Source organism: Argentina anserina, chromosome 1, assembly GCF_933775445.1.
Source record: "Argentina anserina chromosome 1, drPotAnse1.1, whole genome shotgun sequence".
Classification (NCBI taxonomy): Eukaryota; Viridiplantae; Streptophyta; class Magnoliopsida; order Rosales; family Rosaceae; genus Argentina; species Argentina anserina.
The window spans coordinates 599,816-623,900 of NC_065872.1; the positions used below are offsets into that span (position 1 = coordinate 599,816).

At 37.9% G+C, this 24,085-nt stretch overlaps 6 protein-coding genes across 14 annotated transcripts in view; 2 read left to right on the forward strand and 4 right to left on the reverse strand.

Moving 5' to 3' along the window:
- Positions 1-902: 902 nt before the first annotated feature.
- LOC126798361 (40S ribosomal protein S12-like) lies at positions 903-15,328 on the reverse strand. 6 transcript variants are annotated; one of them, XM_050525321.1, is made up of 5 exons: positions 15,296-15,328; positions 2,300-2,335; positions 1,532-1,832; positions 1,290-1,355; positions 903-1,176 (listed from the first exon to the last, which is right to left on the reverse strand). In XM_050525321.1, exons 2-5 carry the CDS (start codon positions 2,305-2,307, stop codon positions 1,117-1,119), a joined length of 435 nt encoding a protein of 144 aa, XP_050381278.1. In that variant the 5' UTR covers positions 2,308-2,335; positions 15,296-15,328; the 3' UTR covers positions 903-1,116. The 6 variants fall into 6 exon arrangements, with proteins under 6 accessions (XP_050381278.1, XP_050381286.1, XP_050381294.1 ...); XM_050525329.1 differs by lacking the exon at positions 2,300-2,335 and adding an exon at positions 10,011-10,046; XM_050525337.1 differs by lacking the exon at positions 2,300-2,335 and adding an exon at positions 14,861-14,896.
- LOC126798401 (40S ribosomal protein S12-like) lies at positions 7,756-15,355 on the reverse strand. Of its 3 annotated transcripts, none has more exons than XM_050525361.1 (5): positions 15,296-15,355; positions 10,011-10,046; positions 8,353-8,653; positions 8,111-8,176; positions 7,756-7,997 (listed from the first exon to the last, which is right to left on the reverse strand). In XM_050525361.1, the coding sequence occupies exons 2-5, from the start codon at positions 10,016-10,018 to the stop codon at positions 7,938-7,940; spliced, it is 435 nt and encodes a 144-aa protein (XP_050381318.1). In that variant the 5' UTR covers positions 10,019-10,046; positions 15,296-15,355; the 3' UTR covers positions 7,756-7,937. The 3 variants fall into 3 exon arrangements, with proteins under 3 accessions (XP_050381318.1, XP_050381327.1, XP_050381335.1); XM_050525370.1 differs by lacking the exon at positions 10,011-10,046 and adding an exon at positions 14,861-14,896; XM_050525378.1 differs by lacking the exon at positions 15,296-15,355 and adding an exon at positions 10,486-10,574.
- LOC126798422 (40S ribosomal protein S12-like) lies at positions 12,603-15,407 on the reverse strand. Its single transcript, XM_050525387.1, has 5 exons — positions 15,296-15,407; positions 14,861-14,896; positions 13,231-13,531; positions 12,989-13,054; positions 12,603-12,875 (listed from the first exon to the last, which is right to left on the reverse strand). The coding sequence occupies exons 2-5, from the start codon at positions 14,866-14,868 to the stop codon at positions 12,816-12,818; spliced, it is 435 nt and encodes a 144-aa protein (XP_050381344.1). The 5' UTR covers positions 14,869-14,896; positions 15,296-15,407; the 3' UTR covers positions 12,603-12,815.
- An 811-nt stretch (positions 15,408-16,218) lies between these two features.
- On the forward strand, positions 16,219-17,845 carry LOC126789374 (uncharacterized). The gene has a single exon (XM_050515523.1). The coding sequence runs from the start codon at positions 16,297-16,299 to the stop codon at positions 17,362-17,364; it is 1,068 nt and encodes a 355-aa protein (XP_050371480.1). The 5' UTR covers positions 16,219-16,296; the 3' UTR covers positions 17,365-17,845.
- A 398-nt stretch (positions 17,846-18,243) lies between these two features.
- Positions 18,244-19,469, forward strand: LOC126790604 (probable CCR4-associated factor 1 homolog 6). Its single transcript, XM_050516918.1, has 2 exons — positions 18,244-18,453; positions 18,552-19,469. The coding sequence occupies exon 2, from the start codon at positions 18,609-18,611 to the stop codon at positions 19,431-19,433; it is 825 nt and encodes a 274-aa protein (XP_050372875.1). The 5' UTR covers positions 18,244-18,453; positions 18,552-18,608; the 3' UTR covers positions 19,434-19,469.
- A 1,214-nt stretch (positions 19,470-20,683) lies between these two features.
- Positions 20,684-24,085, reverse strand: part of LOC126795428 (uncharacterized) — a 39,873-nt gene continuing 36,471 nt past the window's right edge. The window contains exons 2-9 of one of the 2 annotated variants that reach the window (XM_050522277.1): positions 23,040-23,119; positions 22,739-22,827; positions 22,310-22,373; positions 21,843-21,920; positions 21,557-21,633; positions 21,399-21,465; positions 21,208-21,315; positions 20,684-20,949 (exon numbers count right to left, since the gene is read on the reverse strand). In XM_050522277.1, coding sequence (XP_050378234.1) covers positions 20,920-20,949; positions 21,208-21,315; positions 21,399-21,465; positions 21,557-21,633; positions 21,843-21,920; positions 22,310-22,373; positions 22,739-22,827; positions 23,040-23,111 — 585 coding nt within the window. In that variant the 5' untranslated portion in view covers positions 23,112-23,119 and the 3' untranslated portion in view covers positions 20,684-20,919. Of the gene's footprint in view, positions 20,950-21,207; positions 21,316-21,398; positions 21,466-21,556; positions 21,634-21,842; positions 21,921-22,309; positions 22,374-22,738; positions 22,828-23,039; positions 23,184-24,085 lie in introns of those variants that run through there. The other variant, XM_050522271.1, reaches the window with a different exon arrangement.

The window sequence follows — 24,085 nt, forward strand, 5'->3', positions numbered from 1 at the left end:
TGAAATTAAGGTTAGGAGGGTTTTATAGTTCGCTGCTTCCAGTCCTCTAATACTAGCTACGCAAATACCAGTAGCTCTAATTCCATTCAAAGAATGCTGCACCAATCAGTTTGCTAACCCAACCTATACCGCTATGCGCATAGGGCTGTTCAAATTTGTGAAAGAAAGTAACTTTCTAACTTCTGAAGCGTCACGAAAACTAAGCATCTTGTCTGTCCACAAAACTGATTCGTTATTGGATAAACAGTCCCAATTTTGTGATCAGAAGGTAATCTTAGCTCACATAACAAATGGCTAATCTTACATCACATAACAAAGCCAGTTGCAAGTAGCTGTTAGCTCTAGTATGGTGGATGCTGCACAGATTTCGGACACGAGCTGGGGAAGGGGGATTTAGGCACATTGTTCTATGCTCACGAGAATAAGGATAAGAAACCAAGAAGCCATTGTCAAAGACAATATGCACATAAAGAGATTCACCACCAAAACAGTATTCAAGTTCGACATAAGTGACACTTCCCAAAAAGCTCAAGCAAGCAGATGGGATATTGGGATATGGCATTTAGCAAAAGCATGCCCTTTATTTTGGACCAGTGGATGAAATGAAAGCTTCTACAAGAGTATAAAGCCGGGATGGGGCATCCTCCCAAATTATTGGGAGGGTATCATGAGGACCCAAAACCAGACTTCAAGAAAGGTAGTTGAAAGATGATGTGGTACACAGTATTACTGGTGTAGATTCAGCCAGACTCCCCTAATCAATCAAAATTGAATTCAATTTAATTAATTGACCACAACAATACAAGTGATGTGCTAAAGTCAGGGGAGATCGGACCATTTGTCCAATTCAAACGATCTGCTTTAAAATGAAAAATGAACAAAATATAAAGGGGAAAAAGGGATGACACTAATCAATCCATAACAAAAAATTATCAATCCATTGAAGGATATGTTAAACACAGACGATAGCATATGCTCCAAAATATGATGGTTTGAGAATCTGAAGAAAACACGTTATAAGTTGGGACAGACATAATACCAAGGAAGCTCCATAACTATCTAAAGACAACACCACCCCCTAGTTAAAAGGGCCTCAATTTCCAAACTCTTCCAGGTTTAATGAGACTTCACGTACTCCTGAACAACATGAAGGCCTTCTGTATCTTCACCAAAATCCTATAGAACAATAAAACTCAAGTTAAGGAAACATAAACCATATAAAGAGACATAAATTGGAGACAACAAAAGAAAGGTACTAAGTGAACACACCGAAAAGAATGTAATAATACCTTGACAACAACGCAAGAGCAACCAACAACCTTTCTTGCCTTCCCTTCAGAATCAATCTTGCAAAGCTGTGAGATGATAAATACAATCAACACATAATTAAAAGTTGCACAGATAATCAATTGGAAAAAGAAATCAGGTGAAAAGAAATAAAAGTATGTATACATAATCTGGAGCATAAAGGTCGAAATATAAGGTTTGCATGTGAACAAGTACTTAAGCAGGAATGGTATATTTTACTTACCCCAGACCATTCTCCAAGAGTTTTAGCACTAGGAATTGTCATTAAGTTTACATTATGCTCTGCGCACAGTGACTTGACCAACTTAACATAATCAGCCTGGTCACAGTCTTCAGCCAAAACACACAGCTGTGCAGCATGCTTCTCAATGACCTTGGCAGCTTCATGCAGACCCCGTGTAAGCCCACCATGAGCCAATGACTTCCTAAGCACAAGTTGCAATGCCGTCATGAGGTCCATGGGCTCACCTAGTGCTGGAGCAGCAGCAACAGGCTCAGGAGCAACAGGAACCTCAGCTTCATCTCTGTATAAGCAATGAAATGAACAGAAGTTAATTAAAGATAAAAATGCATGCCAGATATCAACATCCATAACAGCATTCTGCAGTGTGCTTGCACCTCCAAGTCAGTTAAGAACTAAGGTGCTCACCAGGAATATTATAATTTCATAAAACTTGCAAACAATTCCAGTTTTCCTTTCTTCTTTCAGACAACATGACAAGCTAGATGCAGCTACACTCTGCAACTAGCCTACATCAGAACCATAGACTGAACAAAACTAGCTTCTAGACATCTCCATGTTTAATTTTAAATGATAAACTGAATGCAATATGCGGACCAATCGCGTCACTAGCCCATGTCAGAAACATAGTCTGAACAAAACTCTTTTATAATCCATCTCCAGTCCTATCAGGGTGACAATATACTTTTTGTATGCATTCCCTATCTACACTAAATGTAAAATACTCGAAAAAGAGAATTGTCCACGTACCCTGACATCTTGCGGGTCTGTTGATCTGAGAAAGCCCTGGTCACAAAAGAATGAAAACAATGTCAAACATCTCTGGAACCATACTCGGATAAAGTCCTCATCACACACAACAACTTATAAAAACATCATAATAACTTAAACCCAAACCCAACAATTCTAACAACAACAACAACAACAATAAACTAACAAAACAACAATGGTGAATCAAACTCAAGTTTCCAAGTTAATAGTCCCTAGTTTACTTCCCAGTCATCACCCAGTACGGAAACAACACAAGCAGACCCAGCCCGTGAAAAACTCAATGTTCAAAAACGTTCATCACAACGAAACTTAGAACGACTCTGAAATATTCCTACACATCATGCTTGGTTTCATTAATGTATTTCAGTGAAGAAACAGAGCATGGAAACAGATACAGTCGTGAAAGTTAGGTGAAGGGAAGAGAGTTGTGACAGAGATAGAGAGAGAACGGCGGACCTTGACGGAGTTTGGCGGAGGCGCAGAACTGAGAGCCGCGCGCTTTGTGTATTCTGATGAAAGGGAAGGAGGCGACTCATTACCCGCGTTCTTATATCCTCACAACAAGAACCCTAAAGCCCTTCTATTGAGTTACTATTATGCCCTTTATTTTTTTTTCTGTCATTTTCTTTTATAAATAAGAATTATAACAAACTTACAAACCTAGATAACTTTGTAACTCTCCCTAAAAAAAAGTTCAATTATTTTGTGTGGCGACTTGCCATTTAGAGGCTGTATTCAATCTAGATTTCAAATGATTTTATTTGAATTTTTATAATTCGTGGAGTTTTACTGAATTGCAGAATTCATATATTATTTAAACTCTGTATGGATTTGAGAAGAATTTATTGTATTGTATTTGGAAGATTTTAATAGATTTTATGATGGTATGTTGGTAAGATTTACTAGTTACTTACATCCTTATTAATTTTATACATACATGTTAAGCAATAACAAACATCCCTATGTATTATTAGGGATTAATATCTCATTTTTACATAATCCTAAAGTCACATGAGGATCAAACAAAGGTACAAGATCAATATCACAAATGTGCAACTATCTTGAATGAGGATCAAAGATATAATAACAATTTTATAAACTTTCACCCAATTAACATTCAATAGTATTCTAAAATCTGAAATTTGATTGGTATACAATTGATTTGTTTTCGCAAAACAACTGTTTACAATTATAAAAACAGCCATCATTTCTTTTTTGCTTACAACAATTATACCAAATCATAAGAAAAACCCAGAAAATTGATTTGAGCAATTAAAATAAAACAAATAATTAAGAATATAAAAATTTTTGATCTTATTTTGAGAGAAAGAGAGAGAGAGATAATACATCAAAATCTTATGTCTTGATGCTTGATTTCTAACAAGCATGATATAGTGTAAAAATACTTCAAAATCCAACAAAATCAACTAATAAATGAAATCATTCAAAATAAATCTATTTTTGAATACCACCATAATTCATAGGAGTTTTTGAAATCTTAATTGAATACCTTGAAATTTCAATAGATTGTTTAAAATCTTAATTGAATACCACAAGATTTCAAAAGATTCTTAAAATACAAGAAAATCTTATAAAATCTTAGTTGAATACACAAAGGTATTTGCTTTCTTCTTAGCGCTTTTCTTGGTCTTTTTTACATTTACTCTAATTCATTTTACTCTTTTTCAAATGTGTGATTTGAATGTATAGGAGAAGAAAAGCATCTGTTTGATGGTTTTTAACAAGAAGCACATTCTGCTCCGCAAATACCGAACAAACATTAGTCTTTGATTTCATATTCAGCTCAATTGCATTAACAATGTTGTTAACACTCCTGAAAGGAGAGTATTATTAGCCCACATGGGTTTCTGGTGTAGGATGGATCGACTAGTCGATCGCAATATTCAGACAACATTATTAATCACAAGGCTTGCAAATTGATCCATCATAGCCTTGTGGTCTCGACATGAATGATTTTTCGATCTTTGTTGAAGGCTACTGTTCAACACCTGAAAATTGCCTATGTTGTTCCTCCGATCTCCCTCCTCCGACTGCCGTGTTCGTCACCGCCGATCTTATTTGAATCGCATGGTCGGGCTCCGTCGATATGTGGTGGTGGCACACCACCCCGCGCAGCGTTCCAACCGCACCCGAGCTCGGACAAACCTGCATATATGCAACGCCGCTGCAATCTCTGTCGCCGGCGGGTCTAGGGCTCGGGGTCACCTTGTTTTGGCTCTTGCAGTCCTTAGACAACGTCTACACAAGTTGGGTGGTCGATTTAGGGCTGCAAATCAACTTTGTAGCTGCTGCTTCAAGAGGAGAATTTCAGCTGCAACTCTGGCAGCTTCCTGACCATCTCGACGTCTTTGAAGGTAAAAAGCCTCACCATTTCTTTGGTTGTTAGTTTGTGTAGTCTAAGAATAAATGACTTGTTTTCGTGTTAAATGGGTACAAGAGGGTGTTAGTGAAGTAAGAAGAGGGCATTCTTTAATTATTGTGATTGTTATATATATATTTTGTAATATATAGATGTGTTTATAAATGGTAATGGGAATGTGCATATATTATCATTGAACATATATTGTTATATTATTATTTGTGTTTTTTTCATTATTGTTATGTTTTGTTTATCATTTTGAGATATTGTGTGGAGAATGAGACTGCAAGTGGAGAAAATGTACCTCTCGGTAAAATAGATATTTGTGGATATAATAACTGTATAGTTGAAGTGTTGTTGTGATGTTTGACTCGAAAGGAAGAAATGCACCTCTCTGTGTTATTGTTGTGAGTTTGGGTATTGTTGTGGCGTTGTCAAACTATTTTGCCAAAGTAGCCAAAATTAATTATTTTGTTTATTGTGCCAAAGTGGCGATAGGTAGTGTCGGAATCACACCTTGGCCGAGTGTGGGGATGATTTATCTAGAGTTCTAGTGTTTGTGCCTACTAATCATGGGGTAAAGTGTTGTAACTCATGATTAGTTTATTGTGTAGAGCATCATTCATGGGGCAAAAATGTTGTAACTCATAAATGGTTCAATTGTCGTGAGTATCATTTGTGATGATGCTATTGGAATGGTGAAGTTATGGTGGTTGAGTAGTTGATATTGTTGTGATAGGTTGTAGTTACGTTGTGATGTTGATGTTTTATATTGAGTATTTATTTGGTTTACTCATACAAGTTGTGAAGCTTACCGGGTTTTGTATTGCAATCTTGGTGTACCAATCAATGGTGCAAGAGATAGTGCTGCAAGTAATACTTCATAACTGTGTAAACTAGGCAGCTAAACAGTGGGGCCCAACTAGTGGAGTTTCTTTTCATTTTTGGTGAGATATAAGTGGATTATACAAATTGTACATTTCTGTACATTGTGTAAATTGAGTGAGTGTACTGATGTTTATAAACTGAGTTATATGTTTAAACTAAGGGCGGATATTCAGTTTTTGTAAAGTAATTTCAATTAATATTGAGGTTATTTTAGAGTTAATGCAACCTTAAATTTGAATTTTTACTGTTCAAAATTTGGGGTTGTGATAGTTGGTATTAAATCGTAAGTTGCATATTTGGTGATTTTATCAATATCATCCAAGAGCGATGACTCGTGTAGTGGATCCCCATCATATGCTCTTCGGTATTGATATATCACTAGGTATGCGGGAGTGTTAGAAGTCTTCTCTTAAAGTTCGGTACTTTGAGTTGTTACGTAATATGATTGTTTAATCCTTTTATAATCTTTCGTATGTGTCTTGGTTAATACATGTGGTACATAACTTACCCTTTGGTCTAAGTTTTATACATGTATTGATCAAGTGTTAAAATGTTAATATGTGATGGATTCACATGGACGCATGATTAGAGGCCGAGGCGGAGCTAGAGGTGGTGGTCGGGTTCATAATGTAGGTAACTTTTATGAGGACGAGGCACATGTTGAACCGGTTGCTCCAGAGATTGTTGTTTGGGATGAGGGGCGAGTCCTTAGGCTGATTAGAGATATCAGTAGGTTGGCAGCACCAAAATTTCATGGGGGCTTAGATCATATGGTTGGTAATCAATGGATTAGGAGCATGGAAATCTACTTTGAGATGATAGTGTGTTATGAGATTGAGAAGATGATGATAACCACGTTTTTCTTGAAGGATGATGCACTGGATTGGTGGAAGAGTGCGAAGAGGACGAGAGATGTATCCACTTTTGACTGGAGGGAGTTTGTAGATCTCTTGAGCGAGTTTGTAGATCTCTTCCGGGAGAAGTACTCTCTATCTACTGTGAAGGAGGAGCTTGAGTTTCAGTTCCTGGCACTCAACTAGGGGAACATGACGGTCAGGGAGTATGAGACTCGTTTTGACTAGTTGTATCGGTTTGTGAAACCGATAGATGCGACTTCTTTGGATAAGAAGTTTCTACATGGACTTAGACCTGAGTACAAGAACATCATCGTTGCACTCTGCCATGCTACCAAAGAGCTGATTTGCGAGAGTACACTAAATCTAGAGCAAGTGAACAAGTTCCGTGAGAGTGAGGTGGTACCGAGAGATGTTCAAGGGAAATGGAAGGGGTTGTTGCCTCAAGTAGTGGTGTACTGGTGTTGCGGTTCATAGAGGAGGAACGTGGAAGAAGCAGAGTACTCAACAGTATGCTCCAGCAAAAGGTGACAGTTTACTAAAAATGTAAAGGTCTCGCCCGGAAATCGGAAGAAATTACATTCTGCGAGAGGTGACAGCTAGATGTGGCAAAACTATGAGCAGGCCCCATTAACAACGAACATGATTAGAAGAATAATAAGGAAGATGCAACAAGATCTTTAAGGTGCCCTATATATAATAGTGCTCTTTACCTCTGTTCTTAAATGAATACTGGTTTTTTTAGTATACTTTATGATACATAGATTAGAGTTAAAGGGTGGACTATGTGATTGTTATTATAATAGAAACCACGAGCCATCCTATGTATTCATATTTGGCACTAGCCGACATTCTCCAATTTGTAACACAACAATTCGCCCCATTGTTTAACTATAGCAGTGGGTTGTTTAACACTGACAAGATTTGGGATCTTCGATCCTCAGTCTTTTAATTAAAGTGCCAAATGCCAACAGCATATAGAATCAGATACCAAAATCATGCCCTTTCTTTTGGACCAGTGGATGAAATGAAAGCTTCTACAAGAGTATCAAGATGGGATGGGGCATCCTACCCAAATTGTTGGGAGGGTATCATAAGTACCCAAAACCATAGACTTCAAAAAAGGTGGTTGAAAGATGATGTGGTACACAGTATTCCTGGTGTAGATTCAGCCAGACTCCCCTAAACAATCAAAATTGAATTCTATTTAATTAATGGACCACTACCATACAAGTGATGTGCTAAAGTCAGGGGAGATCGGACCATTTGTCCAATTCAAACGATCAGCTTGAAAATGAAAAATGAACAAAATATAGAGGGGAAAAAGGGATAAAACTAATCAATCCATAACAAAAAAATATCACTCCATTGAAGGTATGTTAAACACAGATGATAGCATGCTCCAAAATATGATGGTTCGAGAATCTGAAGAAAACACGTTATAAGTTGGGACAGACATAATACTAAGGGCCTCAATTTCCAACCTCTTCCAGGTTTAATGAGACTTCACGTACTCCTGAACAACATGAAGGCCTTCTGTATCTTCACCAAAATCCTATAGAACAATAAAACTCAAGGTAAGGAAACATAAACCATATGAAGAGACATAAATTGGAGAGAACAAAAGAAAGGTTCTAAATGAACACACCGAAAAGAATGTAATAATACCTTGACAACAACGCAAGAGCAACCAACAACCTTTCTTGCCTTCCCTTCAGAATCAATCTTGCAAAGCTGTGAGATGATAAATACAATCAACACATAATTAAAAGTTGCGCAGACAATCTATTGGAAAAATAAATCAGGTGAAAAGAAATGCAAGTATGTATACATAATCTGGAGCATAAAGGTCGAAATATAAGGTTTGCATGTGAACAAGTACTTAAGCAGGAATGGTATATTTTACTTACCCCAGACCATTCTCCAAGAGTTTTAGCACTAGGAATTGTCATTAAGTTTACATTATGCTCTGCGCACAGTGACTTGACCAACTTAACATAATCAGCCTGGTCACAGTCTTCAGCCAAAACACACAGCTGTGCAGCATGCTTCTCAATGACCTTGGCAGCTTCATGCAGACCCCGTGTAAGCCCACCATGAGCCAATGACTTCCTAAGCACAAGTTGCAATGCGGTCATGAGGTCCATGGGCTCACCTAGTGCTGGAGCAGCAGCAACAGGCTCAGGAGCAACGGGAACCTCAGCTTCATCTCTGTATGAGCAATAAAATGAACAGAAGTTAATTAAAGTTAAAAATGCATGCCAGATATCAACATCCATAACAGCATTCTGCAGCATGCTAGCACCTCCAAGTCAGTTAAGAACTAAGGTGCTCACCAGGAATATTATAATTTCATAAAACTTGCAAACAATTCCAGTTTTCCTTTCTTCTTTCAGACAACATGACAAGCTAGATGCAGAACAAAAGCAACTGGGTTCTATGAGACCAATACAATAGGTCAGCATGAGAACAAAACTACATTCAGACCGTCAGCTGAAATGATGGACTAAATCAATGTGTCAGAAACTAGACTGTAGGTCACTCCGCTAAGTCACTAACAATCTGAATGATAATCTGAATGCAAGATACACTCTGCAACTAGCCTACATCCGAACCATAGACTGAACAAAACTAGCTTCTAGACATCTCCATGTTTAACTTAAAATGATAAACTGCAAAATTGACAAAATACACCCCGAACTAGGCTAAAATTGTCAATTTACACCCTATACTTGAAATTGTGTTAATATACCTCCTAAACTTGGTAAAAATTGCCGATTTGATCCCCTTTGTTAAGTTTAACTGTTTCTATCCAATTTTGCGCCATATGCCATGCACATAAGGGGTAATGTTGTCATTTTATATGTATATTTTTTTTAAAATAAATAAAAATATTCTTTAAAATGAGGAAATTTTTTTAATCAAAGTACTTATTTACATATTTTTTTCTACATACTCAACCCTACTTCAAATTATATATTTTACATACCCACTCATTTCAAATATAGTGTGTTGGGTATATAATTATATTTGTACACATTTATTAATTTTTTATGTTATTAGATATTTATTTACATTTTTCTAATATCTTTAACAGAGGGATTGCAATTCGGCAATTTTTACCAAGTTTAAGAGGTAAATTGATTCAATTGCAAGTTCGGGTTGCATACTGATAATTATAACCAAGTTTTGAGTGCAAATTGGCATTTTTGCCATGATAAACTGAATGCAAGATGCAGACAAATCAGGACACTAGCCTATGTCAGAACCATAGTCAGAACAAAACTCTTTTAAACATTCCATCAGCTACTTTATATAATTGACTAAAAATAACAGAGGCAGGCTTAATAACACAAACTTTCATTTATAATATACATAATAACTAGCCTTCCTAAGTTCTCCATGTCTTTCCCAAACCAGAACTCTGACCCATCACAAAACACAATTAATAGCAAACGACAAATTTATAATCCATCTCCAGTCCTATCAGGATGACAATATACTTTTCGTATGCATTCCCTATCTACACTAAATGAAAAATAGTCGAAAAAGAGAATTGTCCACGTACCCTGACATCTTGCGGGTCTGTTGATCTGAGAAAGCCCTGGTCACATAAGAATGAAAACGATGTCAAACATCTCTGGAACCATACTCGGATAAAGTCCTCATCACACAGAACAACTTATAAAAACATCATAATAACTTAAACCCAAACCCAACAATTCTAACAACAACAACAACAATAAACTAACAAAACAACAATGGTGAATCAAACTCAAGTTTCCAAGTTAATAGTCCCTAGTTTACTTCCCAGTCATCACCCAGTACGGAAACAACACAAGCAGACCCAGACCGTGAAAAACTCAATGTTCAAAAACGTTCATCACAACGAAACTTAGAACGACTCTGAAATATTCCTACACATCATGCTTGGTTTCATTAATTCATTTCAGTGAAGAAACAGAGCATGGAAACAGATACAGTCGTGAAAGTTAAAGTGAAGGGAAGAGTGTTGTGACAGAGAGAGAAAGAGAACGGCGGACCTTGACGGAGTTTGGCGGAGGCGAAGATCTGAGAGCCGCGCGCTTTGTATATACTGATGAAAGGGAGACGAGTGAAGGAGGCGACTCAGTACCCGCGTTCTTATATCTTCACAACAAGAACCCTAAAGCCCTTCTATTGAGTTACTATTATGCCCTTTTATTTATTGTTTTCTGTATTTTTTTATAAATAAAAATTACAACAAACTTATAAACCTCTACATAAGTTTACAAGTTCTCTCTAGAAAAAGTTCAATTATATTGTGTAGCGACTAACCATGGAGTCAAGGGTATTTGTTTTCTTCTTAGCGCTCTTCTTGGTCTTTTTTACATCTACTCTAATTCATTTTGGTGTTGCATAACAATGTATTGAAATTAATAAATCTTTGTCTATTGAAATGAGATGTGATGATGGATGGTTTTGGGAAGAAGTTAAAAGGGAGAAAGTTTTCGCAATATTGTGGATTAGTGCGAAAAAAGAGGTCACTTGTATTGTAATATTGTATGCACCAACATTATCCATTTTACGCTAAAATTATGTTATTGTATAGTGTCAGTCTGTCGGTAACTTGTTTAGTTCTAGAGTATTGTTATAAATAATGAGATTAACCACGAGGTGCGATGTAGTGGTTGTTGACGGCGGCAACTTTTTTGACCAGTGCTTAAACGTGATTTTGGTCACGGGTTCGATCGTTCGCGATGATATTACACACCTCAGCGTTTTTGATGGGTGTTGAAAGTGAAGAGCTCGGTTTTTGTTGGGCCGCCGAAGACATTATTGTGGTAAGGGCGCCCAGGTGCAATATATAGCTTAAAACATTTCACATGGGTCTCTGTAGGAATTAGTCTCATGGCGAAAGTATTACTTTCGGTTGTGGGAATACCCTGCAACTCCGGGTGTAAACTGTCCTCCGCTCACACACGTGATTGTCAGCTTGTTGGTAACATGTTTAGTTCTAGAGTATTGTTATAAATAATGAGACTGAAATGATACACGAATGTATTTTCATGATATATATTAATTAAACAGTCTATAATTTACTTAAATGAGAAATGAGGACATCATACAGTTGATTTGGCGAAATCTCAAACCAATTCTCAATACAAACTTGAAACATGAGAATTAAGAGTGATTTATCAGCTGTTTGACTTGTATCTGATCCAACTTAATGACATATATATTGCTAAATATATCCCAAAGTCGACTCCTTCTATCAATGAATCACCCCAAAATGGAATATAAACCAACTCAATTATTGCAGATGATGAAGAACTGCATTTCGCATCTAATTCTAAATCGTAAACTGAACTCTAGACCCCTGACAAGAAAGAACATGCCGTTTTAATTGGTTGCAGCAATGTCTAATACCATTTGCTCCACGATAAACAAGTTGATCGAAATAAAGGACTTTTAATAAGAGAGCTAGTTAGAGAGGTATATATATCATGCATCCGTTACGATATTAATTGTTGGTGAATTAGAGTTGGTAAGATCAGCTAGAACTGAAGCATATATATGTTCGCAAACTAATCACACTGGCCACCTCTTGGGTCGTAGGATTATATATAGGAGTCCAACTGTGCAGGAAAGGGTAATTCTACATGCTGCTTTTCAAATGTGTGATATGCATGTATAGGAGAAGAAGAGCATCTGTTTGATGGTTTTATACAAGAAGCATATTCAGCTCCATAAATACCGAACAAACATTAATCTTTAATTTCATATTCAGCTCAATTGCATTTACAATGTTGTTAACACTCCTGAAAAGAGAGTATTATTAGCCCACCTGGGTTTCTGGTGTAATATAGATCGACTAGTCGATCGCAATATTCAGACAACATTATTAATCACAAGGCTTGCAAATTGATCCATCCTAGCCTTGTGGTCTCGACAGGAATGATCTTCCGATCTCTGTTGAAGGCTAGGTTGTTTATGATCATCACAGTTTGTTGCAGATGTTATGAGACTCCCCTAATCAATCAAAATTGAATTCAATTTAATTAATGGACCACAACAATACAAGTGATGTGCTAAAGTCAGGGGAGATCGGACCATTTGTCCAATTCAAACGATCTGCTTTAAAATGAAAAATGAACAAAATATAAAGGAGAAAAAGGGATAACACTAATCAATCCATAACAAAAAAATTATCACTCCATTGAAGGATATGTTAAACACAGACGATAGCATGCTCCAAAATATGATGGTTTGATAATCTGAAGAAAACACGTTATAAGTTGGGACAGACACAATACTAAGGAAGCTCCATAACTATCTAAAGAGAACACCACCCCCTAGTTAAAAGGGCCTCAATTTCCAACCTCTTCCAGGTTTAATGAGACTTCACGTACTCCTGAACAACATGAAGGCCTTCTGTATCTTCACCAAAATCCTATAGAACAATAAAACTCAAGGTAAGGAAACATAAACCATATAAAGAGACATAAATTGGAGACAACAAAAGAAAGGTACTAAATGAACACACCGAAAAGAATGTAATAATACCTTGACAACAACGCAAGAGCAACCAACAACCTTTCTTGCCTTCCCTTCAGAATCAATCTTGCAAAGCTGTGAGATGATAAATACAATCAACACATAATTAAAAGTTGCACAGACAATTTATTGGAAAAAGAAATCAGGTGAAAAGAAATGCAAGTATGTATACATAATCTGGAGCATAAAGGTCGAAATATAAGGTTCGCATGTGAACAAGTACTTAAGCAGGAATGGTATATTTTACTTACCCCAGACCATTCTCCAAGAGTTTTGGCACTAGGAATTGTCATTAAGTTTACATTATGCTCTGCGCACAGTGACTTAACCAACTTAACATAATCAGCCTGGTCACAGTCTTCAGCCAAAACGCACAGCTGTGCAGCATGCTTCTCAATGACCTTGGCAGCTTCATGCAGACCCCGTGTAAGCCCACCATGAGCCAATGACTTCCTAAGCACAAGTTGCAAAGCCGTCAAGAGGTCCATGGGCTCACCTAGTGCTGGAGCAGCAACAACAGGCTCAGGAGCAACGGGAACCTCAGCTTCATCTCTGTTTAAGCAATGAAATGAACAGAAGTTAATTAAAGTTAAAAATGCATGCCAGATATCAACATCCATAACAGTATTCTGCAGCATGCTAGCACCTCCAAGTCAGTTAAGACCTAAGGTGCTCACCAGGAATATTATAATTTCATAAAACTTGCAAACAATTCCAGTTTTCCTTTCTTCTTTCAGACAACATGACAAGCTAGATGCAGAACAAAAGCAACTGGGTTATATGAGACCAATACAATAGGTCAGCATGAGAACAAAACTACAATCAGACCGTCAGCTGAAATGATGGACTGAATCAAAGTGACAGAAACTAGACTGTAGGTCACTACGCTAAGTCACTCACAATCTGAATGATAATCTGTAGGCCTGAGACTTTAAACCCAAGAACCGTTTAGAACCACACCGAAATGGTCGATTCGATTTGATTCCAAAATAAATAAATTACTAACCCTAGAGGAACCGCACCGAAACAACTGATTCGATTTGATTCTGGTTCCTATTTTTGAAAATGATTGTTGAACCGTTAGAACCGAGTATTCACAACTATATAAGAAAAATCCCTAAAATAAACATTTTTCGTCGTCGCATCCCTCATTTCTTTCTTTTCTTTACTTCTTAAACTCCTACTAATCACTATATAAACTACAAAAAAAAAACCTTATTAGCTTTGTCTTACGTCCTGATTTCCTCTATTATTTTGTTACTCTATATAATCCAAATTATTCTAGCTTTACAGTCTCTCTCTCTCTCTCTGAATTCTTTTTGAAATAATTGAGTACGTTAATTGTTGTTTATTGGGTAATTGTACTAAAGAGGTTGTTAAAGTTATGTATTTGCATTTTGAAGTTGGTATTTTATATGGTTATTGTTTAAGGCTTGGAGATAAATATATATTACAATAAAATTTTAGAACCGTAAAATCCCGGAAACCAACCCGATATTTGCAATTTGATTCGATTCCGGAAGCAAATGGTGCTAAATCCGGACTGTTTATTATTTTTCAATTCCGGTTCCGAGAAAAAATCAGTATTTTGGAACCGGTCGGAGGCCTAAAAATTTGAATGCTACATACACTATGAACTAGCCTACATCAGAACCATAGACTGAACAAAACTAGCTTCTAGACATCTCCATGTTTAACTTTAAATGATAAACTGAATGCAAGATGCAGACCAATAGCGACACTAGTTTATGTCGGAACAAAACTCTTTTAGACAAATTTATAATCCATCTCCAGTCCTATCAGGATGACAATATACTTTTCGTATGCATTCCCAATCTACACTAAATGAAGCATACTCGAAAAAGAGAACTGTCCACGTACCCTGACATCTTGCGGGTCTGTTGATCTGAGAAAGCCCTGATCACATAAGAATGAAAACAATGTCAAACATCTCTGGAACCATACTCGGATAAAGTCCTCATCACACAGAACAACTTATAAAAACTTCATAATAACTTAAACCCAAACCCAACAATTCTAACAACAACAACAATAAACTAACAAAACAACAATGGTGAATCAGACTCAAGTTTCCAAGTTAATAATCCTAGTTTACTTCCCAGTCATCATCCAGTACGGAAACAACACAAGCAGACCCAGACCGTGAAAAACTCAATGTTCAAAAACGTTCATCACAACGAAACTTAGAACGACTCTGAAATATTTCAGTGAAGAAACAGAGCATGGAAACAGATACAGTCGTGAAAGTTAAGTGAAGGGAAGAGTGTTGAGAGAGAGAGAGAGAGAACGGCGGACCTTGACGGAGTTTGGTGGAGGCGCAGATCTGAGAGCCGGAGGCGCGCGCTTTGTGTATTCTGATGACAAGTGAAGGACGACTCAGTACCCGCGTTCTTATAACTTCACAACAAGAACCCTAAAGCCCTTCAATTGAGTTACTATTATGCCATTTATTTATTTATTTTCTGTCATTTTTTTATAAATAAGAATTATAACAAACTTACAAACCTAGATAACTTTGTAAATTCTCACAAAAAAAGTTCAATTATTTTGTGTAGCGACTTGCCATTTAGTCAAAGTTATTTGCTTTCTTTTTACATTTACTCTAATTCATTTTGGTGTTGCATGACAATGTATTGAAGTGGATAAATATATGTCTATTGACATGAGATGTGATGATAGATGACTTTGAGAAGAAGATAAAAGGGAGAATGTTTCACAATATTGTGAATTATAATGCGAAAAAAGAGGTCATTTGTATAACAATGTTGTATGCGCCAACACTATCCCTTTTACGCAAAAATTATGTTATTGTACAATGTCAGGCTGTTGGTGACATATTTAGTTCTCGAGTATTGTTATAAACAATGAAACTAAAATGATACACAAATGTATTTGCATGATATATTAATTAACCGGATTACTTAAATGAGAAATGAGGACATCATAGAGTTAATGTGACCAAATCTCAAACAAACTCTCTACACAAACTTGAAACATGAGAATTAAGAGTGATTTATTGGCTACATCATATACTCTTTTAGCTAACATGATCGGTTGAAGTTAAAAGTTATTTGATTTTCTGTTTGTAACTATGCTCATGAGCAATTGAGCTTTCCGGCACTGGTTATTACAAAGACAATTATACCCCTATGCATACGAGTATATCCGCTCGTATAAATTCCCAAATTCCAGTACATTGATCAATCCCAATTCCAGTTTCTTCCCCAGCTTCTTCAACCTCGAAAACCCTAATTTCAATTGCACGGACCCATCACCAAATCAAACCCACCACCACGATGCAATCCGTCCAAATCTTCCTCCAATCCCCAGACCTCCAAATCCCAACCCAAACCCTAACCCTATCCCCAATTCAAACCCCAACTCTCCACCACCTCAAGCTCTCTCTTTTCTCCCAAACCCTCCCCTCCCTCTTCTTCACCCTCAACGGCAAACCCTTACTCGACTCCACCCCTCTCCTCACCTCCCGAATCCCCCCTCTCTCAACCCTCATCCTCCGAATCAGAACCCCCGGCGGCGGCGGCGATGGAGGCGCCACCGGCGCCGAGTCACGCGACTGCTACCTCAACATGTACGCCGAGAAGAAGCCGGACAAGGTGGACCCGTACGAACAGAGGCTCTCGAAGTTTCTGAACTGCTCGCTCTCCAATGAGCCGTTGAAGGATCCTTGCGTGGTGGATATGCTCGGGAATGTGTTCAATAAGGAGCCTCTGGTTGAGGCCTTGTTGGGGAAGAAGGTGCCGAAGGCTTTCGGCCACATTAAGGGCTTAAAGGACATGATCCCCGTGCATTTTACGTCGATTTCGGGGCAAGGACTGGAGTCTAGGGCAGAGGCGAGTGGGCCGAGGTTTCAGTGCCCCATTTCGGGGCTGGAGTTTAATGGCAAGTCTAAGTTTCTGGCGCTGAGGAGCTGCGGGCATGTGCTGAGTGCCAAGGCCTTGAAGGAGGTGAAGTCTTCGGCGTGCTTGGTGTGTCATGTGGGGTTTAAGGAGGGGGATAAGGTTGTGATCAATGGGAATGAGGAGGAGGTCGCGGCGCTGAGGGAGAGGATGGAGGCTGAGAAGGCGAAATCGAGGGTGAAGAAGGCGAAGAAGGCGAAAAACGAGGTGGAGGAGGAGGGTGTGGAAGGCGTGAGGTTGAGTGGTACGAAGCATGGGATTGATGGGAAGGGTGGGGAGAATGTGAAGGGTGTGAGTATTGGCCCTGCGGTGAAGAAGTTTAAGGCTGTGGATGTAGCCCCAGCTCATGCTACTAAGGAAGTTTATGCTTCGATTTTCACTTCTTCGAGCACAAAGAAGTTTAAGGAGACGTATTCTTGTAGATCTCTCCCACTTGGTAGAAACTGATTGATGGTAAGGTATAAGAAACTGTTATAATGGCGTACTTGTAATGTTGTTTTTGCTCGAACCTCCTTAATTTGTTGTAATTTGCACTTGAAGTTCATAAACCGATGGAAATTTGATATCTTTCAATTACATGCTCTCAAAATTGGCTTGTTGTTGCTCGTTAGGAAACATAATGTTTTGATGTACATTAGTTTTAGTTGAGTTGATGCAATGAAGTCCACAGTTGTTTCGTGAGGGCAGTTAAACTGTCTTGATCAGTTGATCCTGCCTCATCTTATTGCCTGGGATTTAAAGAACTGGACCAAACACCGGGAGGAAGGAGATGGCTGATCGGGAAGAACTCATTCAGTTATATCAGTAGATATGCTTAAATTGTTGGCCTTAACCATTCTGTCTCCTTATGTAATATGTATCTTCTCTCATGTATATTCACAAACAGGAAGCAATTGCTGCATTTGTAAATCCACGAGGCAACAAGAGCGTTAATAAGGTGACACTCCATTTTCTCAAACGAAAACCAATATCACTTTTTTTTTAGAAGAACTATAATATCACTCCAAATAGCAATGAATCATTCAGACGCAAACTAAGCAATCTAATTAGGCTTGATTACAACTACTTCCCATCTCCTAGATATCAAATGCTGCTTCCTCTTTCAATCAGGAAACTAAAATACACCTACGCAGTCAATTCATTCCGATAAAAAAACCCCCCGGCTCCGGGAGAGTGTCTAATTAAAGAGGTTTCAAGCTTGAACTATGCCAAAATTAATTAATTATACGAACAATGATAAGGGCAAAATGGGCAAGGTATGATTTAAGGGCGTATATAAACCCCAAACTCATCAGGTTTCTCTCTCTCTCTCCCATTTTACCTCACTGAAGCAGCTACTCCTTGCTGTTACAATGCAAGCAAGGAAAGCCTCTATTTTTACAGCCTTCTATCCCAAAACGACGTGAAACCCTTTACGATTTCTGACCTAAACCCCTCGTTTTCTCCAAAACCCTCGATTCTCCTTCACCATTTTCACCAGGGGAAAAAGGCTTCAATCGTTTCATTTCGCAGACGCCCAGCTCGTTAGTTGTTGAGGTGAGTTCTCGCAGTTCTTGATTTTGCAGTATTGAATTCTAGGGTTTCCAGACATGGGTAGGATTTTGATTTTGGGTTTTCGTGGATTTGCTTTGCAGATTTATGGTTTTTGGTCATCTGGGTTTTGTTATCTGCTTCAATTTGTGTCAAAGATAATGTCTTTTTTGCTGAAGAGTGAGGATGTTCACATTAGGGAAGTTTGGAACGATAATCTTGATGCCGAGTTTAATTTGATTCAGCAAATCGTAGATGATTACCCGTATATAGCTATGGATACAGAGTTTCCGGGTATCGTGTTGCGCCCTTTGGGCACTTTCAAGAACAGCTTTGATTATAACTATCAGACACTTAAGGCCAATGTGGACTTGTTGAAGTTGATTCAGCTGGGTCTGACGTTTTCGGATGACAATGGGAAGCTGCCCACCTGTGGAACTGATAAGCACTGTGTGTGGCAGTTCAATTTCTGCGATTTTAATGTGAATGAGGATATGTATGCTGTGGATTCGATTGAGCTATTGTCGGACAGTGGAATGGATTTCAAGAAGAACAATGAGAAGGGTGTCGATGCTCGTAGGTTCAGTGAGCTGTTGATGGGGTCTGGTATTGTGATGAATGAGAATGTGGTTTGGTTGACATTTCATAGCGGATATGATTTTGGCTATTTGCTTAAGCTGCTTACCTGTCAAACCCTTCCAGACTCGCAGACAGAGTTCTTTGAAAAGATCAATTTGTTCTTCCCGACAATCTATGATGTCAAGCATCTGATGAGGTTTTGCAACAGCCTTCATGGTGGGTTGAACAAGCTGGCGGAGCTGTTAAATGTGGAGAGAGTCGGCACATCTCACCAAGCTGGTTCTGATAGTTTACTCACCAGTAATACATTCATGATATTAAGAGAGAATTTCTTTAGCGGGTCTACTGAGAAATATGCTGGTGTCTTATATGGTCTTGGTATTGAGGATGGACATGATTCTCATTGAACATGAAATATTAATAAAAAGTTATGTGTTTTGTTAGAGTACAAGTGTGTGCCTGTTGCGTTTTTTTTACGGCGTTCGCTTATAGTCCATGTTTTGTTCTTCTGGATATTGAACTGCCTACAGCTATTAGAGGTCTATAAAGGTTCAAAAACCATTGTCCTTTTTAGGAATTTGAGCATTCTGAGCAGCAGTTCTAATTGAAACTGTCTCTATACTTGGTTTTGTGTGTGTTAAAGTTATAAAGCTTGAAAGTGAAAAGATATTGATGTCGCTTTACAAAAATATTCAGCTGCTGCGGGAAATATTCTCGGTGAACTGTTTCCACTATCTGATGCTTGCTTCAGGTTATTTAAGTTATGATTCAGGGCTTCAGTGGTGTATGCCTACCAAGTCTATCAGTTGCTTAATATTTTGAAAATTTATCTGTTTTATCACCAATTCAGAGAACTGGTACTTAGTAGTGCCAAGTGTGAAATGGTTAGTACTTTTATTGCCTAGTGCTAATTGAATCTAACGTAGTAATTTCATACTTCATTTTCTCTTTTGTTCACTGTTTTTTCTGAGTCAGGATATCATTACTCTGAGAATACTGATGACAATTTGACTAGGAGTGGCAAGCTGTTGGCATGGTATTACTACTAGTATAAAGTATAAACCAACATGTTAGGTGTCCAGCACTGCTCCTTTTATGTGCTCTTCGCAACTTCTTGCTCGAAGAATACAACGTTGCAAGGCCTCAACAAAAGCCAACTTCTGAATAGGTCTGTAATAACTTCTTTTGTGTATGAAGCTGGGTTCTTTAATGCTTGAGAGTTGAGACCCACTATAGAGAGATGTATATAGGGTTAAAATCTGGTGTTCATGTAGCGTACACAAAAGACACCATTATGGCCGGCCTTTTATTTTTCTGAAGGTAAAAAAGGGATCACATTCAAGTTGAGGAGCACCATGCTAAATGATGCCAGTTTCTCCTTAAATGATCATCCTGCTGGTTAAACTGACAACTATTTGCTCTAACAACAGTCATTAAGCCGGAATTCCTAAAGAGTAAAAACATTGCCATCTGCTTCAATTCTTCACTAAGCAGAGCCGTGCATTTGCGATGATATAATATCAGTACAAGTCAATTCTTCCACACCAAGATATTAAATACATAGGAAAATACAGTGGATGATGAAGTACTATTTCAACATCTGTAGCTTAACCATAATGCCATAAATCATATATCCTGCTAAAAACAAAACCAGAAGCATCTGTATCTGTTTCTTTCCCTGTGCTTTTTCTAATAATCTCCTCATTGGATCACACCTACGCTTACAAATTACAATCTTTGCTACTTTCATATCAGCATATTGAAATAGCTTACACATGTATGATTCGAGGTGAAAAGTCACTTGCTTGACAACCAAATGTAAGATCACCATCTTCAATCATTATAAGGAGAAGCTTAAGCGAAAAGTAAGATGTGATGATTGTGGCCTTAACTTCAACCCAACCTTGCTTCCCTTCGTAGTACCTTGCAATAGAAAAAGCATTAGAGCAAAGACAGAAGTGGAACCTCAAACCACACAGAGTAAAAACAGTAAGAATATTGCAAAGTTTAAACATCAAACGATATTAAAATTGATGAACGTTCACATGGACAGGCCTAGTGGACGTACAATTGGCACGTCCACTCCCATCAAATATAGTTGACATGTATCCAACTGACTGTGATTTGAAACTCCAATGATTGTGTATAAAATATTAACTCAGAGAAAGTGAAAACAGTCACCTCTTCAGCAAATTTTATCAAAATGGTTGTCCGAGGTCGTTGCTGACCTTCCACTGGTACAAAATGAGCTGTAACCACAGCTGGAAAACCAGCACCATCCAATACACCCTTCATAGTAAAAGACAATTACCATGAGACCTTAAAAGAGCTGGATGCATAAATTGATAAGGAGGATAGGGAGTAGCACTTACCCTGACAATTCCAGCAACAAAAGCTCCACAATTAAAGGTTCCCATGTCCTTTGGAATTGAAATAAATCTACAACCAAAAGACGTTAATCATACAGACAGACAAATTTTATGATACATTTTATAATTTCAGAAACTCATATTACTGCATAAACTGTTACCTGTTCACAAGGAGTTCCTTCTCACTAATCATGTACTCGTCTTCATGTTCAGTGCCTTTCTCGAGTGAATCTGCTACCTAATATCAGTAATATGCACGCACCAAAAACCAGTTAGCACTAGGTTTTAAGTACATGAGAGACTATCATGTGTACAGGCCGAACAGACATGCACCTAAACAGGCATGTTGGATATGCATGAGTGTATCTGTGTGTGTGTGTGTCGGATTCAGCCATAAAACTTGCCCCAAACACGGATAAATAGAGTTTTAGGAAGAAATACACTGACCTTTCCAAATAACACCTTCCATACTGTGCTATGCACAAAAGATAGGATACCCAACAATCTTGTCTCCCTTCTGTTTCCCTATAGCAAGAAAAAATCATCAGCACTGTGTTTGTGTCAAACTAAGCACCCATGCAGTCTCACAGACTAAACCCACAAACTAAACTAAATCGATAAACTCATTAATTCATTATTGACGACTAGAATTATATATTCACCAAAACACAAAGATGGCATACACAGTTCCAAAGATTAAGAAATGCTTTTAATGATTACGTGCAATCTCCTTCATCCTAGTACTTTGTTTACAAAAGAACCAATGTTTCATTTAGATAGGAGCAACCTGTAGATGGATAGCATCTTGGAAACCCACAATATGGACACTGCATATAAATTCTTTGTTACTGCCATAATGAAGCAGCTGGCCTATTCATTCAAACATATTTCAATTCAAGAACTAGAAGTCATACCTTATCCCTATGGCAAAGAAGCTCCAGAACTCGAGCTCCAACAGCATAGCCTGCATCTTCCAGCCTACCCCATTGTGCAAAACATGTTAAAATTTGGTAGGATATAATTGTGAAACTAAAGTTTTACAATAGTCCTGCTTTCCATCACGCCAAGTCCCAAGAGCCTTTTTCTTCACTCAAAAGTAAAAGAATGTGAACAACGAATATCTTGGTACTCAAATTACCAAACAAAATGTGCAGTTTAGCACAGAAATCTAAACTTGATGATACCATAGATTAATTTTCAGACGAAAGAGCAAGCTAGAGCTTATAGAACCCTGCATAAATTGAACTCCCACTCTTTCACATTTATCTCAAAACCCCAATGAAACCCCAAAAATAACCAAATCTGAACGCATATGATCACATAACACCAAGAAAGTGAATCACCTTCTTTCTAGCTCAGCAATGTTGTCAACTTGTGTCTGATTATACTGCACAAGCTCCGAGAACAAGAACGCAAATGCGCTCAAACTGACCTGAAACAAAGCATCATTGACCCCAAAAATCACAGTCACACCCTAAAACTCCATAAGAAAAAGAACCCAGGTGCCCATAACTCAAATTAAGGTCAATTCAGTACAAAGTTTCAATCTTTCGCCTAAAACTGGAGTACCCAACAAACAGAGATCCAGTAATTTCAAACTCTAAGTGATCTTTATATAGAGAAAGATAGAGAGAAGAAGAAGACCTCTTGTTTGCCTTTGCCGAGAGGCCTGTCGAGGACATTAGAGTACTGCTTCATCTTTCCGACTCCGATCATTCTTCTTCTCCTCTTTTAAGTTTGGATCCGATTTCGAAAGCACCAGCCTTTTACAAGTTTCAGTGACGTCGTATTGAGTTATTTACTCAGTGGTCAAGTTTCACCATCTTCTCGTCACTTTTTTTACTGGTCTTGTAACTCTCTGCTTTTGGGGTTGATTTCAAGGTTGAAAATCATTTTGTGAAGAAAGTTTGGTGTGAACTTTATTTAGATTAAGTCATTTAACACTATAAATGTAAATTTGAAAACGAAAAGTTGTGCACCTCGGGGTGCATATGTATTTGAAAACGATGGTTAATGTTAAAGTCGTATCTACTTCATAGTTCATACCATACATAAAGTACGTACGTAAAAACTATGTGTATCAAATATGTGTAGAACATACTAATGTCAGGAGACATTGGTTTAGTCTTATTTTGAATTAATCGAAAAATGTAAAACTCTGGTATGCTACTGAGTGAGAATTGATATACATTATGGTATCGGTACATTGAAATGATATATAACATTATAACTTTTAACCAAGATTGCTACCGTATTTGTTGAATCTACCAACACTGCAAAAATTATAGGATACTGGGGTTCCATTGTATCAGCAACTCTGTTCAAACCGACCCAAATATGACATTATACTACCATCTATTTATTGGCCACCATGACCAAACTTGTAGCCCAGTTTGGTTTTGCAGTCTACATAATCACTGTTGTATCCACGAGTCTACAAAGCACTTCTGGTACTCGCAAAATCACCTCTCATCATTCATAGAGAGGTGACAATTTTCTTATGGCCTTCAGTAAGAAAATTCACCTCGTCTGGCACTTGAACTTTTACTCATCGGCTCCGACTACTCCTTCCTCACATTGGTGTTGACATGGATTAGTATAGGCTTCTCCCACCACCATGGATATACCATAAAAAAAAAACACCCAACAAAAAAGGAAAAACAAAACCCTAAATAAATAATGACGTCAAT